At 38.8% G+C, this 18,640-nt stretch overlaps 1 protein-coding gene across 7 annotated transcripts in view; it reads right to left on the reverse strand.

Annotated features, from left to right (window-relative positions):
* HYCC1 (hyccin PI4KA lipid kinase complex subunit 1) overlaps positions 1 to 18,640 on the reverse strand; it is a 96,146-nt gene that overhangs the window by 12,018 nt on the left and 65,488 nt on the right. For all 7 annotated transcript variants that reach the window (XM_032791239.2, XM_032791235.2, XM_075062398.1 and 4 more), the window contains 4 exons: positions 15,336 to 15,431; positions 6,317 to 6,433; positions 5,378 to 5,465; positions 4,534 to 4,693 (listed from right to left, as the gene is read on the reverse strand). In XM_032791239.2, the coding sequence (XP_032647130.1) occupies positions 4,534 to 4,693; positions 5,378 to 5,465; positions 6,317 to 6,433; positions 15,336 to 15,431 (461 nt within the window). The remainder of the gene's footprint in view (positions 1 to 4,533; positions 4,694 to 5,377; positions 5,466 to 6,316; positions 6,434 to 15,335; positions 15,432 to 18,640) is intronic.

An 18,640-nucleotide genomic window follows, 5' to 3' on the forward strand; every position in this document is an offset into this window, starting at 1 on the left:
GCTGAATTATGTAGCATAATTATTTTAAACTACACAGCTTTTCAGATGGTCTTATGTATCTCCATACGGTTTTCCCAGTTTTGGGGTTTAAGTGGTTTAACACATTATTCCCCACTGCTTTTCTCTTGTTTTAGTTTTGGAGTTGACTCTAATTCCAGTAAATCATTACATTATACATATCAACCTTCAGGTTACTTTTTTTTTTTTTTTTTTTTTTTTTTGTCAGAAGTCCATAATTCTCCAACTAAACTACTGTACTTGAATGCTCCCAGAAGTTTGTGAAGATTAGTCTGTACTAAAAGACATCATAATACCGTACTTCCATTCTAAGATTTCAAATTATTCCAAAATGTCTCCAGAGAACAGATCTTTCAGATCCTAACTGCATTTTCTTTTTAACTCATATGTTGGTAAGTTTTCCCTACAAGTATTCCAAAAACTGAAAGTTTTCATAAGATGGTGCACCTAACTATTGGTATTAGGAAGTTTGAGATGTCAGAAGTCAACCCATTTTCACAGAATCAGGGCCTGTGCTTTCAGTGTAAAGTGTTCATTGTGTAATGCATTTGACATCAGGAGCTAATAGCTGTAAACATCAGGAAATCCCCATCCTCTTGGATTCCTGCATAGAGAAAATTTTACTGGAGAGTCAAAGCCATTCTCCTCAAACAAATATAAAAGTAATTCACTGAAGTTCTTAGAACCATTTATCAGAATCTATATGATGCAGCCACCAGCAAGAACAAGATTTGGGGTAAATAGCACATTTTGATTAACTTACTCCACACACACTCACCCATAAATGGTCTACAGCAAAGAATAAATTTTCTTGAGATAGCAGCTTGTCAAAGTGTGTCATTTGTATTCCAAATACTTTTATACTGTGCAGTCCATTTAAATCCCTATTTTCTGCACCAAGACATCTAGCTTGTCAGTGTTTCTACTAAACAACAATAAACTAATCTCAAAACTCCTTTAATTTTTAAAAAACTGATATCAAGTTTCAGCTAAGACTTAACTTTGTATTCATGTCATGAGCAGGGATTCTCTGCATATTCTAGTAAGAGCCCCCAGACTAATATAAACAAGAGATGATGAATTCTAACAATATAGTCAATAAAGTAGCTTTCACTAACCCTCCCACTTCTTGCCACCAACTCAGATGTTCATCCTCGTTCAGACCATTCTCTCTCCACAACACATGTCCCTAAAGAAGGGCATTCTCATTTTCTCTCCCCACCTTCAGTATCTCTGATGACTTACTACATCTGCAGGTAGTTCATAAAACAAACAGCAGCCACCGCCTCCTACTCCCACGGGTGGGGCAGGTGGCTGCCTCTTCACATGTTGCTTCCATGGCTGAATATTCCAGGGGCAGCTGACAGAATGAGAGGGAGCAGGTAGACAGATGAATAGGTGATTTCAAAGCAGCTGCTATCCATCCCCGCACCACAAGAGAGAGACACTTCATGATAGTAAAGGGTAGGAGGTAGCAAGGTAGGAGATACGGCACATCCAATTCCTGACTGATGTTCTTGTTCTTACCTTCTACCCACAGGTCAGGAAAAAGTGAGGAAGCCCTTGGAGCCCTACTATTCCAAGTGTAATAGTAATATCTTTTTCAGGATTCTCTGGTCTATAAGCTCCTAATCACTGTAGGAGCTGTTGGTTCAAGATTTATGTCCAAAACCCAAACCTTATTCACCTCCTCAGAAGAAATTCATCAGGAATTAATAAGTCAGTTCCCACTGCAACACTACAGTTACTTCACAGTATTTTGATCTGTATAATGAGTTTGTCTACATCAAATTTGGAGAACGGTTCAAGCAAGTCTTTCCTCCACCCTCCTCCCAGAAAAGTACACTCCGACCCCTCAGAAAAAGCAGCAGCTGTAACGTTTGAGGGGTTTTTTTCCACTCTATATATTACATTTAATGGCCTGTTAAGAAAGCCTGCCCAGCCTGGATTTATGATTCAGGAAGAAATTCATGCTGTCCAATAGTCAGGGTTTTTGCTAGAATTTTTATAAATAACATTTTGGAAGTGAAGCTGACTGAAATTGGTATAATGCACAGAGCCTTTTCCATTTATAACCCCCCAAAAGCCTTGTCAGTCACTGAGCAGATATTTCAGATTCACTTTTGGCATACTGGAATGAGAGATGTCTAATGACAGGATATTAGGGACAACTAATCATTTTTGGCTGAAAAGTTTTGGCTACACAAGTTTATTCCAGGAGTGCAATTTTTCCTGTTAAATCATTTGGTGCCACCATCCAAAGTCTTAGTTTGTAGTTCCCTCCCTGAATCAAATGGAATCTTGGAAAGAATTTTTTTTTTTTTAAAGCCCTTATTTTTCTCCCAAGAGTTACCCATCATTCCTTGCTTGGGTCGCACTAGTTACTTAGAATTAGATTAATATTATGCTTCTCTCTATTAACTGTCACACCATCTCTCTTCATAAGTGAATAGCTTTTTCCATGTTTTACAGGAGTCTGTTTTTCTACTAACACTATCAAACCTCTTGCCTTACTGTTATCTGCTGCAGCAAATACTTGTCCCACCCAATGCCTCTTGAACTTCGCCATCTGTATGAAGCATGATCCCTGCAAGAAGGCAATACCAAAGCATGATTTTTGTAAGGACTGCAAGACCTTTATCTTTGCTGGATAGTCAGCACCTTTAAAATGCATGAAATAAGAATTATTAGTATTGGCCCATTATAATCCATGTTTTTATTTTGTGTTATCGAAAGTGATAAAGTAGAAGCAACAGGGGAGAGTTAAATTTGCCTTTAATTTCTCTCAGAAGGAATAACAGATCTACTGTCTGTGCTCTATGCTTCCCTGTATCAGTGAGTTTGAATTTGCAATATCAAAGCCACACAGAGGAGCAAGATTAAAGATAGCGTGACAACTGGCTAAACCATGCTCAGAGATGGTTTCTTGCTTAAAACACTGAGCCACGATTTGCTTGAGAGCTGCTGGCAAGCCCTTACTGATTTCAAGGAGATTCTGACAAGTCTTAGGCAGCAGCAGATCCTGCCTTACTTTCTTCCACTAATTAGAAAGGGCCAGTAGCCATTTTGCACACTGTAGGCTGATATACTACCTTGCATTACTATGACTTTAGTTAGTAATAACTATTGGAACTTATCTAAGCACGTGTCACCTCCACCACTAGCTATGACCCATAAATAGCCATGTCTTAGGACCATTGCACTCAACCTGTTTTCATTGATACTTTAACATTTTTCATGAAGAGGTTGATATAAAGTGGGCATTATTGTATGTCAAGGTAAATAAGCAAGAGTTATGTAGATTTAATCTTGCTTTAAAAACTAAACACCCCTACAAATTTGGATGTTATAATTTTTTTAAAAATCAGCACTTATCCAAGATCACTAGGTCATTTATCATTTTTTAAATAGCCTTGTAGTAATTTTGTTGCTAATTATACTGCCTATATAATAATGATACCTATTACAGTAATATACCAACACTGAGCCCATCCCAAAACAGTCAAAACAGCAATTAAAGATAAAGGATGACCATATTGTATAAGAGCCAATATTGATGATCTTCACCGGCTCTCAACCCAAGGCGGTAGTTACAAGGCCTTAGGCACAGCAAGTGATCAAGAGCACAGATCTGTGCTGGACTTGCTCTTCCTTCTCAGACTGGAGAAGAGGAATGCAGATAATGGACTACGGCAAAAACAGAAGCCTTAACACGCTGTTTTCTGCCAGCCCAGACTGGGCCTGATTAAAGACCTCTGATGAAGTTTTTTTTTAGCTTCTATTCTTTCATATTGATGATAATTAATACAATTGTAACATGACCATCTTCTCCCACTCTATACCCTGCCCAGCTTTCTTTGAACATTTTGCATGAAGGTTCTATGGGGAAAACATTACCTCTTTTAAATTACTTTGGTTATTGCAACTAATAATTGCTTCATTTTGGACACAAATCTGGGACACCCTGTAACAGATATTTGATATACTAATGCTTCCAGTTAAATAAATGGTATGTGTAACTTCTTTAGCTACAGATTCAAGAATTTTGTACAGTTCTACATTTCAAAATAAAAACAAAATTTTGAAGAACTGAATAGCTAAGGAGTGAAACAGATCAAATGTTCACTCAGAGCTACAGCAAGGAAACCTTTATTCCCCAGTCGGGAAAAAGGAATCTGTTACTGGCAGTTAAGTCTCAGTATATAATAGCTCACTCAATAGCACAGTGGCTCAAACATCCTACTGGGCAATACTCAATATCTAGTCAAATTCATAACACAGACCCAAGTGAGCTGCTAAGGCTGCTCTGTTCATACTCTTCAGAGAAAGATCCATGATATTGGATTTTTAAAGAGACTAATATATAGCAGCTTTCACCTCACTAACCAGAGACATTTTGGTTAAGATTAAATTAAATAGAAGATGTGTGCATTAGTGTTAGAATTTCAACTTTTTTTAAAAAAAATAGCTTTAATAAAAAAACATAACCTTTAATGTGTACAGTGTGTTTCTTACCATGTCTCTTCCATCTATGCCCCCTGATGGACATACTAGTCACAGCATTTCTTGATATTCTAGATGAAGTGGGGGTAATTTCAACCTGAATGCATCTTGTACCTTCTTTACTAGATTTCATGGCACCTTGAGGCAGTGAGGCCTTTATTGCATTAGCAACCTAGGGAGGAAAAATCTGGGTGAAGTTCTTATCAAGGTTTGAATTCTAACAGAAGTATTATTTACAGTAATTAGCAGGGATTTGGAGCATTCAAATTTTTGAATTGCTCTGCTCTGGCTCCACTCCAGCTCCGGGCAAAAACCTACTGGTCCATGCTCCAGCTCCAGGCTCCGCTTCAAAGCCCTGGTAATTAGAATATTTTTACAACTCTGGGAAAAATATAATACCACATGCCATCTGAGATCAGCTATGATGATAAGGTTCAAAGTAAGTATCAAAGATTAGACTAAAATCTGTTTGCAATTATGCCTTTATTTCCTGGTGGTTTGAAGTCTTAAATTAAGCAACCAGCACAATGCTTTAAACAGCTACTTTGATGGTAGTCTCCATTTAAAACAATGACTACTTACCACATACTTCATGGTGCTTTTGAGCCTCCCCCAAGGCTTTAAATTCTACTTTTCCATTGTTTGAGTGCACAAAGTAAAATTACTTTTTTGTGGGTGGGGGTGGGGGGAGGAGGAGTATTAAAAATGCATGCTTCCAAGCATCTTTAGCATAAGTAGGACACTGATGATTCCCTGTGGGCCTATGGTTCATTATAATGCTGCATCACCAGCATGATTTACAGTTTAGTAACTTTGTATCTAGATTTGTATAGAAAAATCCCAACATAATACCTACCAGCAGTGGTTCTGGATACAACTCCAGCTGAGCTCTATATAAAATGTCATCCATTGCTTTACGAGCTAGATCCCATTCTCCATTATAACTAGAAAAATTATAATTAAGTATGATTACCAAGTTTTATAAACTGCACCCTCATTTTTATATCAAGTAATAGCTGTCTCTTTCTCTCCTTGGTCACATTACCTTCAAACATTAACAATAACCTCATTTCTAAATAAGTTCAGGTGAATCATTAAACTTACTATTAATAAGAACAAAAAGTACAGGGAAAAAATTCTCTTATAAACAGATAGTTTTGACTTTTTAATTAAAGAAAAAAGAAATGCAAGTTTAAAAGCAGTTTGTTTATCCTACACTCCTGAGTGTTTAATTTTAGATAAACAGTCAACTAGTTGTTGCATTTTTGTCATGGAATTTCAATAGAAGTTGCACAGCTAATGTGCTGTCTGCTGTTCCACATTTTGAAAATTTACTAATGTTGTGAACAAGTCTATGGGATCAGTTATTTCAGTTAATACAACGTCATCAAAATTCAGTTAGTTTACCTGTGAACATTACTGGATGATAAGAGTGCTGAAGACAAAAGAAGCAATAATGTGGATGTGGCAAGAAAAAATTAAGATTGAAATAAATTCTCCAAAACTGGACCCCCATTTGTCACTTCTAAACATGAACATGTATGTGAGTAAGAATGGATATGGGATGAATAGATACACTTGTTGCAAATGGTTATTAAAAATATTCTGATATTAGTTCAATTTGCCAAGTGGAATTTTCCCCCTCAAATGGCATGCTTTATTGCAGCGTACAGAATTATTCTATTAGGAGAATATACTCCTAAACATAATTCTGCCAGTCATGAATTAACAGGTATGAAAGGACATCTGCGATAGAGTATACAAGTTAAGCTGTCATATGTTTTGGTAAACTTACAAGGCATAGTAAATCCCAGTTAGCATTTGCACCATGAATTCAGAAGAAACTGGAATCCTGCTATTTACTCCTTTATATTTTCTTACTTGTTGCCGAGGATATCCACAGACACAGATTCTAGAGAAACCATGCATTTGGCATTAGTACAGCTGTTAATTTAGATGACTCCATATCTAAAATATTACAACACTAAGAAGAGTTTACTATATGCCACAGCCAGAAATGCAAACCACAAAGTGAATCCATCCAGCAATCAATTTTTCTGAATTAAATCACTCTTACATATCCATTTTGAAAAATATATGCAAAATAAGCGTTCAAAATGCCCTCTACTGGTAGAGTATGAGCCCTTCATACTTCATTACACAAAAAAGAAATTTAAGTCACTCATGCTACAAGCATATAGCAAACAAAATACACAAGTATCAGATTACTCAGGATACTACACTTCTCAAAACACACACTAGTGAATCTACCATATGTTGCTCCTCATAAAATGAAATTACCTTTGCCAGTAGTGCAGCATATTACATGCTCTAAATTTACAAAGTTACTCTAAAAATGGTAAAAATCTTTTCTGCGTTGATGCAAGTTTTCAGTTAGATTCCATCACAGATTGTAACTTATGTGGCTTTTGTAGATCAAAAATGACAAACTTGACACACATAGTAAATCAATGAATATACATTAATAGACTTTTTTCAAAGACTAAAGGAATATAATATAATTTAACTGCAGTATTTTGTTCAAGTTTTGTTATGATGTCTTCCTCAAGGTGGAAACTGGAAGATATTAAAGATCAGAAACTAATTTTGAATTGTAATAATGAAATACTCTCTTAGCAGATACTTTATCCTTGTAACACTCCTCTGGTTTCTGTTTGCAGTTTACAGTAACTAGTACATCCATCTAACCTTTACTGCCAAAAACATAAGAAATGAATCAGACTGAGTCCAAAGATCTTCTATTCTTCAAGTGCCAATAGTTCTTTATAGATAGGAGGTCCTATGTTTTAATCCTAGTTCTGCCACTGACTTGCTGTGCATTCTTGGATATATCATTTCATCTCTCCGTGCCTCATTCTGCCACCTAGTATTTGTCATGCCTATTTGAAATTGTAAATTCTTTAGATGAAAAACTTCTCTCTCTCTCTGTATGTGATTGGGTTTCGAGGTACTACTGTCATACAACTATTGACTGAATGTTTCCCCTCAATCCTTAGAAAATGTGGAGATGTAGCAAAAAGATTCAATCTTATTCTTGTACAACCATCCCATCTTTACAAATCTCTATTCTTCAGACATCAATATTTTCTTCTTATGTTATAATTTTTTCTATGTTTACATAAAAATAATTCTAGCACCAGGCTCCCTGACATGGTCCATGGATATCCACAGATATAAAGCAGATATCCACAGATTCGCAGGACTCTAGATATAAAATTTGGATCCACATCCATCCACGATCCACAGACATGGTCCGTGGATATCCGCAGATTTGTGGGGCTCTAATTATGTGGCAGGAGTGATTGCATGCTGCATGAATTTTTACAGGTCTCCTACATGTCTGAAGAGGATTTTTGATCGTTTTGTTGGGGAATGAAGCTAATTTTACATTTAGTTATCCTTAAGTGTGTGGTGTCATGCCCCAAGTTTGTCTTGACATTGGTGATTATGAAAATTCATTTTGCTTTATAAGTGATCTGAGCAGTGTCTGGATCCACAGAGTTTCTATTTGGATTTTATGTGATTTAACAGATAGTCAATGAAGAGAAACAGTCAGAATGTGAACCCATAAATTAAACTGTATTTCTAAGTTCAGCAAACAGTCATGAGTTTTACTTCATGCTTCACAAAGTAAGAGACAGTCTTCTCATTTGAAGGGTATCCAACTGGCTGTGTTTTTCTGCATGTCTTCATCACTAGTAAACTTGACCCAACTAAGGTCTATAATACAATTACAACTAAACTAGTACACTGTAACACAGGTACATTGGGTCAACATTACTGGTGATAATGCATAAGTAGCAAAGAACACAACTTAGCCTTTAGATCCCAGGTGATTTAGCAAATAGAAAAAAAACAAAACATTTTTTCCTTAAAGTGCTCAACCATAGTGAAAAAACAATGCCAGGTTTAGTTATGCAGTTTAGTCTTACACATTCTACTTTTAGACAAATGCTGACTAGAAAATTTCCAAACAGGCAGTAATACAAATATTGTTAAAAAGTGTTTATGGGTTCCAGAAAAAAAAAATCCCACTTTTATAGTCCTATTTTCATCTTTGCAGGGCATAACCTAGAGTATTTTTCTGGTAACCTGAAAGTTTTCTTAACCAATAAATTCTTGCCTCTGATACTGGATACTCTAGATAAATAGCAATGAGGATAAGAGATGTAGAATTAGGAAAACTGAACTTTTCTTGTATATTTAAGGGTGTTTTCCTAGTCTCTATAGTTTATGAAATGGAAGACGTTGTAGGCTATAAGATATTCAGGGACTGGAGAAAAGGATTATGGAGTTGTTTTGTGGACTAAGTTATATGAGTATGCTAGCTAGATTTTCCACATTAGTGCTCTCAGTTACTACAGCAGAGGCATTTGTCATTTCTTCTGGATCCATTTTCCACCTCCTCTTTTGTTCCAGAAACTGAGTTTCCTTGGTAACAATGCTTGCTCTATTCTGGATCGGGCACTTCCTCGTGTCACTCACTCTGCCTTTCCATGTTCTTTTAAGGTTGCAAAGTCAAGCACTCAAAAGTTAGGAAATGACAGAATTTAGGCTGCCCTGAAACTTTAATTTGGTCCCTCATGTGTATAGATTAAAAACAGTCTAATTACATGACCCTGCTTCATTCTGTGCACAGGGAATGAAGTAGCTGTTCAACATTTTTATCATTATCCAGTCAATGGCCCATCTCCTTCTTACTACATGCCAGCCAAAGCCTGCAAAGAATGGTGAATGCTTGGGAAGATGGGCTACTGAGATCATATGCTGGGCCTGCGATAGGGGTTTGTCAGGAGAGCCTGACCCAGTTTCTCTCCCCTCTTGCCTCTGGAGTTCCACATGCAATGTGTTTTGCAGCTGCAGGAGAGACATGGGCCTGGCCTTAGATGAGAACCTGTTGCAAAATTTTGGCAGTATGCCAAAATAACTGAACCACCACAAGTGACAGAAGAGGAAAAATTATTTTCAAAAGTTTGTCTCAATTAAACCTGAAAGGAATTAAATGGGACAAAGCAGCAGCACTTCCCTGGTCTCGGTTTATCCCTGCCCAATTTCAAAAGTTTGCAGCAAACAGTGATATCTGAGCTTCTCAAACAAATGATGCAACCACTTATGATAGAATATGTTAGACACCACTTGGGGGTGATGCTCCCCCTATAATTAAGAGTCTGATTCAAGTAGCCTTGAGCTGTCAACTCTTGTTTGTTCAACTTACATAAAAATTAGTTCCCAGAGAACTAGATCCTGGTGTTGGGTTAAAAAATAACTGCACCACAGATCACTGCAAATGCTGTGGAATTTGCTTTAAACAAACTAGCACTCAAACTCAAAGCCAGGAATTCCAGAATGTCTGGAACTCAAGATTGAGAGAGGTCTATTTTCACTCTCTTGCATAAAGAGAGAATAAGATCTCTAAATCCTTGAGTAAGTTAGAGAGTTAAGTTGTTTTCAGGGGAGTACCCACAATCTGATAGCTCCCTCTTTCTTAAAGTTTGATTGCCTCATGCCCAGAGAAAGGCCTGAAGCAAGAGGGACTCTGAGGAAATCCTCTGACTCACTGTCTGTTCAAGTCCATGGTTTAATCATGGACAGCTTTATTAGATATGGGCACAATGGCCTTAGATCAGTCTGGAGCTAGGAGGATTAACTTCCATGCAAATATGGCAACGTTCTGCTAGACTGCCTAGAAAAAGCCCATATCAAGTCATGTGTTTGCCCCAGATTTCTTAAACCTTCCTGAACTACCTCCTTGCTTTTGTGTTTGTTTTGGAGGTCCATAGAAAGTCAAAGTTTGTCTTGTTTTCTATACATCTCCTTGTCTACCACAAGATTTCACATTTCCCCAGGCTCACCAGCAGGTTACTTTATTCAAACCACTGTACTTTTGATGCTTCCTGCTCTCCCATCGGTCAGTAATTCACAGAAGTTGTTTATTGCTGCCCCTTTATCTAAGTCCACAATGATTTCACTGTTGAAAAGGTTAGGTCAGTGCAACAAATAAAGTCAGTTAAAAATGAAATCCTCCATCAGATACTTGTCTGCCATAGCATACAACCCCCCAGTGGTCTATTTCTGTTGAGGCTCATGCATGGAATAGTTTTAAATGTTTTGCTTCTGACTGCATTCTGTGAACGGTCTGGATCTTCATGTCAACCTTCCTTTGAACAAAGATTTATTCCAGTCAAGTCTGCTTCTTCTCTTGAGTGCCAATTTTGGTATCTCTGCCTTGTCAACAAGCTCTAGTATTTTTGGATGTTCCTACGTATTGGAACTCGAGACACACTGAATGTCTCACCCATGAAGAGTATCTTTTTAAATCAGTGACAAACTTTTTAAAAGCCACATATATTTTCTTGAAATGAGAGATCTGACAGCTTGGTTTTGAAGGACAGTTCTGTGGAATTTTGATTTAGTTGGTGGGGAGGAACAGTGGACACACCTACCTTCTCCCTCCTCTTCACTGATACTATGCTCATCATTATAGCATCTCCATGCTTAATTCACATGCTCTCCTTCTAGCAGAGGCTTATGAGGCTATCGAACTTTAAGACAAACTGCTAATATTTTACATGACATCACAGAAGAGGCAGACGAACAAGACATTTTTGGCTAAGATCTTGCTCAAACTACTTGTTTCTGTTGCTGCAGAAACCAAAATAATCTCTGGCTCCCAGATGAAGCCTGCAGAAAAAGCCCCAAAGACTAACATTCATTTCAGAGAAGGAGGAAAGTATCAGTTTTTCTGTGTTAGGGGACTTTCAGTGTTGCCAGAGCTTCTCAGGCATGGTAGCTTCATTTCTTTGTGATCTTCCCATAATCTTGCATCTCTGTCAAAAGAACACATCAGGACTGGCAAGTACTAATTTTCCACCACGACCCACTAACTGCTCAACTCCATGTCTTCTGTATGTTGGTGCAAGGACTGAGCTAGCTCATGTGTCCCTATGATCAGTTCTTACTTCTGATGAGGATATAGTGGCCCAGTGACTACACATGATAGCGCCAGAGTGGTATTTTAGGTTCCCCGATGGTGCTTTTCTGCAGTGACATGCATAATGGCTGGAGTGGTGCTGGTGCTTCTCGCTGTTGCAGAGGTCCCACTTGAAGGCAATGTGTGTGTAGGGAGGGAGAAGGAATGCCTTTATATCAGGCTGTATGCATTATGGGCACTATGTAGGAGCAAGAGAAATATAGCTGATTGATTTACTCAATCAGTCTCCCTTATCTGAAGGTACAATCTTGGTGGTGGACTTTTTTCTCCCTCACAATCTCTCTTTTCCATCAAAATACATTGGTGACTGTTCCTTCCTTTATAGTTCAGGTAGCAGGGACCTTTAATATTTGGCTTCATTAAACCCTGGTTGCAGGAGCAAATACTGGCCTGGAGCTCTTGCAGATGTGAGCCATGTGATATACCTGGAAAGGCTAGACAGTCGCACATGAGATAATGAGTCCACAGGCTCAGATTTCAAGAGATGCCACCAACCCTCTGAGACCCAAGACCTATTTCATCTTTGCTCAGGACTCTCTCTGCCATGAAGTGTACTGATATTCCACTTGAGATAGAGTTGAGAGTCAGCAAGTCCCTTATATATAAAGATGACATCACAATACTTACACTCTATCTGATCTGGAACTTATGCTTGTTTGTTTTCCTTCAGTGCTTTTCCTAGATCAAGGCCTAGGGACTTCAGACAGACTTAAAAAGCATTCATTACCCACACTGTCCAATAAATGGTTTTAGAGTACATGTGACTGGGGTCCAGGGCTGTGAAATTAGATATACACTCTTTAGAGCAAGAACCACATCCAATTTTATTTATACAGCAGAGAAAATGGGGTCATAATCCCATAGGGGCCTCTGAGCGCCACAGCTGCCTCAGTGTGCATTCTCTAGCATACCCATAACTAATTTTTTAGTGGCTAGATGGTGACAGAACCATAGACAAGACTGATATCCATGGAGAGGATAAAGATGGAAACAATCTCCTTTTCTGAAGCATGACCTGTAGGATTGAGGTAGATTAGCAGGTTATTGTGGGAAAGTCTGTATTGCCATCATCCATCTTTCACATTTTTCTTGATCTAAAAAAGGTATATTTTGGAGACAAATATAAACGTACAATAACTGCAATGGCTATCACTTGCACTCTGCATGACACTTTGCATGTTGATTTCAGTATGCATTCAACAAGAAAGAAACCCAAAAGAGACTGTATCTTTGGATCATCAGAGCAAAAGATGAAAAAAGAGTCATGCTGAGACTCATGTACTCCTACTAGAACCAGCATTTGAGACAGGGAGTGGAGATTATGAAATAAGTTTCAGTGAACAATATGCTTATTTACCACTCAATAGCAGATGGCTGCTTGGTAACTCTAGAGTAGCAGTCTGAGACTAGACATATAGAAAGCTAACCAAATATGGTTAAAAGCAGAGATATTTGGTTAGAATGATTGGGATCATTAGCTTTATTGCAACACCAACTACCTATATTTTTTTAACTGGGAATAGCTTCCTTAGTATGCATACATCTATTTTATGGAATGATTACTGGTAATACATGAGTAAGCATAAGACCCTTACTCTGGAAAAATAACCAGACATTTGCTCTGATTTTCAACTACACTTATTTTTTTTTAAAAAGGTGTATTAGATTGAAAATAGAAATCTGTGATGCACTGTAACTGCTAAAATCATGAAAAGGCTTCCCAATCTAGCCACACATCTGATGCCAATATCACTCAGAACTCTAAATAGGTACCCTAGGCCAAGTTATTTTCTACCAAAAAAAATCGGCTAAAATGGAAAGAGCGGAGTAGCATTCCTCTGCTACGCAGGCCCAAAATAGAATAAAGATAATGAAAACAGAGGCATTCATTTCTGCTTCCACTATTACTAAAGGTATCTAAATAGAGAATTCTGTATATATAATAAAATCAAAGATTAGGTAAATTCACATAATTGATGTGCTGTCAGTGTTCTCTCTAATCTTGAGTTTGACCTTTGTAAACTGATATTGTTAAAGGTTTGTCATGGTGAATAGCAACAGTGTTACATTTCCAAATCTCTGATAAAAATAATTAACCTTTCTAAAATGGCTGTTCAGTGTAACTCAGACTTTTACCTTTATTTGGGCAGATCCTTCAGCAGAACCATATGAAATGGAAATGCCTAAGATATCCTGCTGATTCACTTAAAATGAGGGGAAAGGGAAGATTCTTTAGAGGGAATCCCACTACCTCTTCCACAGATCCTCCTCAGACCTAGATCATTACCAGATCCACATCCACAGACTTAAATGCACTGAAACATATCCTGGACCTCTTGTGTAAATCTCTTCCATTCCCCTGGTTACCTAAATTGCTTTCAGCCAGGAGATCTTTGGAAAGATTTATGGACTTGGAAGGTAGACTCTATGAGGGACTGAGAGAATTTAAGTCCTGCTATTACATAGTTCATGTTTATAGTTTTATAAGCATCAAAATGGACCATCATTCAGTACCCAAACTCACAGTGTTTATTCTGAAATGAACTTCGGTTTGCACCTTGCATCTGCAGCCACTCTATTTAGTTAACCTCAAGATAACTATCAAAACTTAATGAAGCAGGATAATCAATGCCTCACTTTCCTATGCAACTCTTAACTGCTACACATTTCTGAAACCTCCTCCTCAGGTCTCCCAGATACCACTACCATCTAGCAAGATGTCAGGTATACTTCTCCGAGTATAAAAGGATTTTTTATGGTACTTACAAAAAAGAAAAAGCATCCTAATCTTATTCCCTCAGGATAAAAACAGAACAAAAAAAACACAGAAACTCAAACCTTACAGCAATAGCTGCCCTTTTGAAGTTTGTGTGACAGTGCTTGAGATCTTTCAGTTAGTGACTAGTGGAAAAAATTGTTGTGTTATTGTTTATGGAATTTCAGGATTCTGGTTCTTGTTTTTAGCTGCACAAGAGAGTCACCCTATCCTTAACATCACCTCACTTCAAAGTTAGCCACAAGAAAAATTTGCAGGATTTGAGACAGGATGTTTGGATTTTACGAGAGTCATGTTGTTCATTGCATCTTCTTCACTGAGTTGTATATTTATTGTGGGGGAAAATGCAGGGCATTTCTTACACTTGAGCAAATATGTCTCAAGAGTTTTCAGGTGAATGACTGATTTAAGGTAAATATTTGAGTAACAAATTTATGAAGCAGGTTATCATTAAGCTTATACTACAAACATTCATAAAATGAGAAACAAGAAATAAAAAAAATTCAAAGAACTAATACACATTTGTCACATGTATTGCCACTTTCAATATCATGATAATTATAAGTTTTTTAGACTTCCCAAATCTTAGTAAAACAGACAGTCGAGTTCTCAGCTGTATAGCAACAAAACTGTAAAGCATCAAAACTCAGTTTAACAAACCTTGCAATAGGATACTAGTATTAAAGGAATATCAAAAAATAAATCACTTCTGACAATTTGTACCCAGTGCTTCAACAAAAAGTTACTACTATAACTAAGATTAGAAAAAAAAAATCTAGATTGTTTCATTGTTTCTCCTATTGATGAGTCTCATATAGTAAGAAGCGAAAGAAAAGCCATTTTAAAGTATAAACAATGTGACCATAAACCAAAACAATTTACAGAATGTTTCAGGGACTACAGGTGTTCTATATAACTGTTGTATTTTCAGGTATACTAGATGACAGTTTTAACTTCTTGTTTAAAACTGTCTGGACTTTACATTGCCTGTGTCCATTTAATATATTCAGTCTAAAGAAAGTTTACCTTGAGCAAATTTGACACAATGATTGAAGAGAGACTGCAGGCATGTAGCTTAAGGCAGCATTATAACACAGCAGGAGGAATGTCAGCACTTCAAACCTAAAGAAAAAAATATTCAAAATGATCAAAAACATAAGTTTAAAGTATCAACATATTTTAGTACTTTTCCCGTTTTAAAAGTGAATATAGAGAATAAGTTAAAATATGCCATGCCAGGAACCATACAAGAGATTCTACTATAAATAATACAAATTTACAGTATCGTAGAATCACAGAAACATAGGTTTAGAAGGGACATCAAGATGTGCTAAGGCAGAATCAAGTAAACATAGCACAACCCTGACAACTGTTTGTCCAACCTGTTATTAAAAATCTCCAGTGATGGGGATTCCACAACCTCCCTTGGAAGTCTATTCCAGAGCCTCACTATTGATCTAGTTTGACAGTTTTTCTTAATATCTAATTTAAATCTTCCTTGCTGAAGTTTCCATGACTGTTTATCCTATCTTCAGTTGACATGGAGAACAATTGATCACTGTCCTCCTTATACCAGCCCTAAATATATTTAAAGACTTATCAGGTCCCACCCCCATCTTCTATTCTCAAGACTAAACATGACCAGTTTTTTGTTTGGTTGGTTGGTTGGGGGGGTTTTTTTTGGTTTGGTTTTTTTTAAATAAACCTTTCCTCATAGATCAGGTTTTCTAAATGTTTTATAATTTTTGTTGCTCTTCTCCGGACTCTCTCCAGCTTTCCCATATTTTTCCCAAAGGGTGGCACCCAGAATTGGACACTATATTCCAGCTGAGGCCTCATCAGTGCCACATAGAGTGGGACAATTACCTCCTGTTTCTTACATACAACACTCCTGTTAATACACCCAGAATGATATTAGCCTTTTTCACAACTACAACATATGACTGATTCATTGAATTTGGGACCTACTCTAACCCCCAAGTCCTTCTCAGCAGCAGTATCAGCTATCAGTTATTCCCCATTTTGTAGATGTGCATTTGATTTTTCTTTAAGTGAAGTACTTTGCACTTCTATTAACTGAATTTCACCTTGTTGAATTCAGACTACAGTAGAACTTCAGAGTTACAGACACGTTGGTAATGGCACTTATCCATAACTCTGAAATGTTTGTAACTCTGAACAAAGTGCAGTTCGGGCTCCAGATCCACAGCTGATACTCCAGGCCAGGCTTCAGCAGCAGCTGAGCTCCCTATTCAGTGTGGACATGAGTTTGCAAACTTGTCTCCCTCCTCACCAGGGCTGTGGGTGAATACAGTGCGTCCCTCTCCCAACCAGGGGAAGGAGGTAAAAACAGCACATCCCTCTCCCAGCCAGGGGAGGGATAATGGGTGAAAATAGCACAGACACCAGCGCTGCTCCTGCTTTGCTGGTTCCAGCTGCATTTTGCTGGCAGCCAGCGTCTGCAGTAAGTGGCTGTCCTGCACATGGGTGTGGGATGGAGACAGGCAGCCCAGATGTGCCTATCTTTAAGATGCAATACAGGCACAATACAGTATTTGCTTCCTTCTCAACTCCCCCCGGCTGCTGCCTGATTGGTTACTTCCAGTTTCACATGGTGTCCAGTTGACCGGTCAGTCCATAAGAGAAAGTTACTCACCTTGCAGTAACTGAGGTTCTTTGAGATGTGTGTCCCTGTGGGTGTTCCACTCTAGGTGACGGTGCGTCCCAGCGCTGTCGATCAGAGATTTTTGACAGCAGTGCCTGGTTGGGGCGCACGCACCCAGATGGTATCTCCCGTCTAGTTGGAATCTTCCTGAGTGCTTGCACCCCACAACCTCCTCAGTTCCTTCTCTACTGTGGAGAGTCATCTCTGTACTCCAAAGTAGAGGGGAGGAGGGCGGGGAGTGGAGCACCCACAGGGACACACATCTCGAAGAACCTCAGTTACTGCAAGATGAGTAACTTTCTCTTCTTCTTCGAGTGCTGTCCCTGTGGGTGCTCCACTCTAGGTGAATGTGCAGCAGTACCCACTATGGTTGGTGGGACTTTGGAGATGCGGCAGGGAGTACTGAAGATAGTACTGTATGGCCTACTATTGCGACTGCCGTGGTGTCTTGCGTGAGAGCATAGTGTTTAGCAAAGGTGTGTTCAGATGACCATGTAGCCGCCTTGCAGATATCAGGGATGGGAACGTTGTGTAAGAAGGCAATGGATGCCGACATGGCTCTAGTGGAATGAGTTCTAATGTTGTCGGGCAGTTGAAGATTCTTCGCACGGTAACAGGATCTGATGCAGTCAGAGATCCACTTGGATAGACGTTGTTTAGAGATAGCCGTGTTCTTTGATCTCTCGGCAATGGAAACAAAGAGTCGTGGAGACCTGTGAAATGGTTTAGTCAGTTCTAAATAAAAGGCAATTGCTCTCCTCACGTCGAGAGTATGCAGGGTTGCATCCTGCGGAGTTTTGTGAGGTTTGGGATAGAAAGTAGGTAAGTATATAGGTTAGTTGAGGTGGAAGGTCGACACCACCTTAGGAAGAAATTTAGGATGTTGTCTCAAAGTGACTTTATCTTTGGAGAAGATTGTGTAGGGAGGGTGGGCCATGAGGGCACTCATTTCACCAACTCTCCTTGCTGATGTTATGGCAACTCAGAAAGCCACCTTCATGAACATATGGAGGTGAGAGGAGGTAGCCAACGGCTCAAATGGAGGTTTCATGACAGTATGAAGAACGAGGTTAAGATTTCATGTAGCCACTGTTGGATGAATTTCAGGGTAAAGATTTTGCAGGCCAGAGAGAAAGCGTTTAAAGGTGGGGTGTGTAAAGAGTGAGTACCCATCCAACAGGTCATGGAAGATGGTCAGCGCCGCCAGGTGCACTTTGATGGAGCTGAGCGAGAGTCTGTCCTGTTTTAGTTTCAGGAGGTAGTCTAGAATGTTAGGGAGGGTCACATTATTGGGTGCTAAACGTTTATGCGATCACCAAAGAGCGAAATGTCTCCACTTCTGAAGGTAGGTTTTATGAGTGGAGTCTCTCCTACTGTGCAAGAGGACATATTGGACCTGCTCGGAACAGGCCAATTCATGGGTTGGAACCATGAAGGAACCAGGCTGTGAGGTGGAGCTTTTGGAGCTGGGGGTGAAGGACTCGTCCTTTGTCCTGGTAAAGGAAGTCTGGGCTGTTGGGGAGAGCCCCTGGGTGACAGGAGGACATGTGGAGAAGGTAGGGGTACCCTGTCTGTCTTGGCCAAGCCGGGGCAATAAGGATGACCTGGGCCTTGTTGTCCGCGATCTTCCGAAGAACCCTGTGTAGTAGAGGGATAGGTGGGAAGG

Source organism: Chelonoidis abingdonii, chromosome 2, assembly GCF_003597395.2.
Source record: "Chelonoidis abingdonii isolate Lonesome George chromosome 2, CheloAbing_2.0, whole genome shotgun sequence".
NCBI classification, from domain to species: Eukaryota; Metazoa; Chordata; order Testudines; family Testudinidae; genus Chelonoidis; species Chelonoidis abingdonii.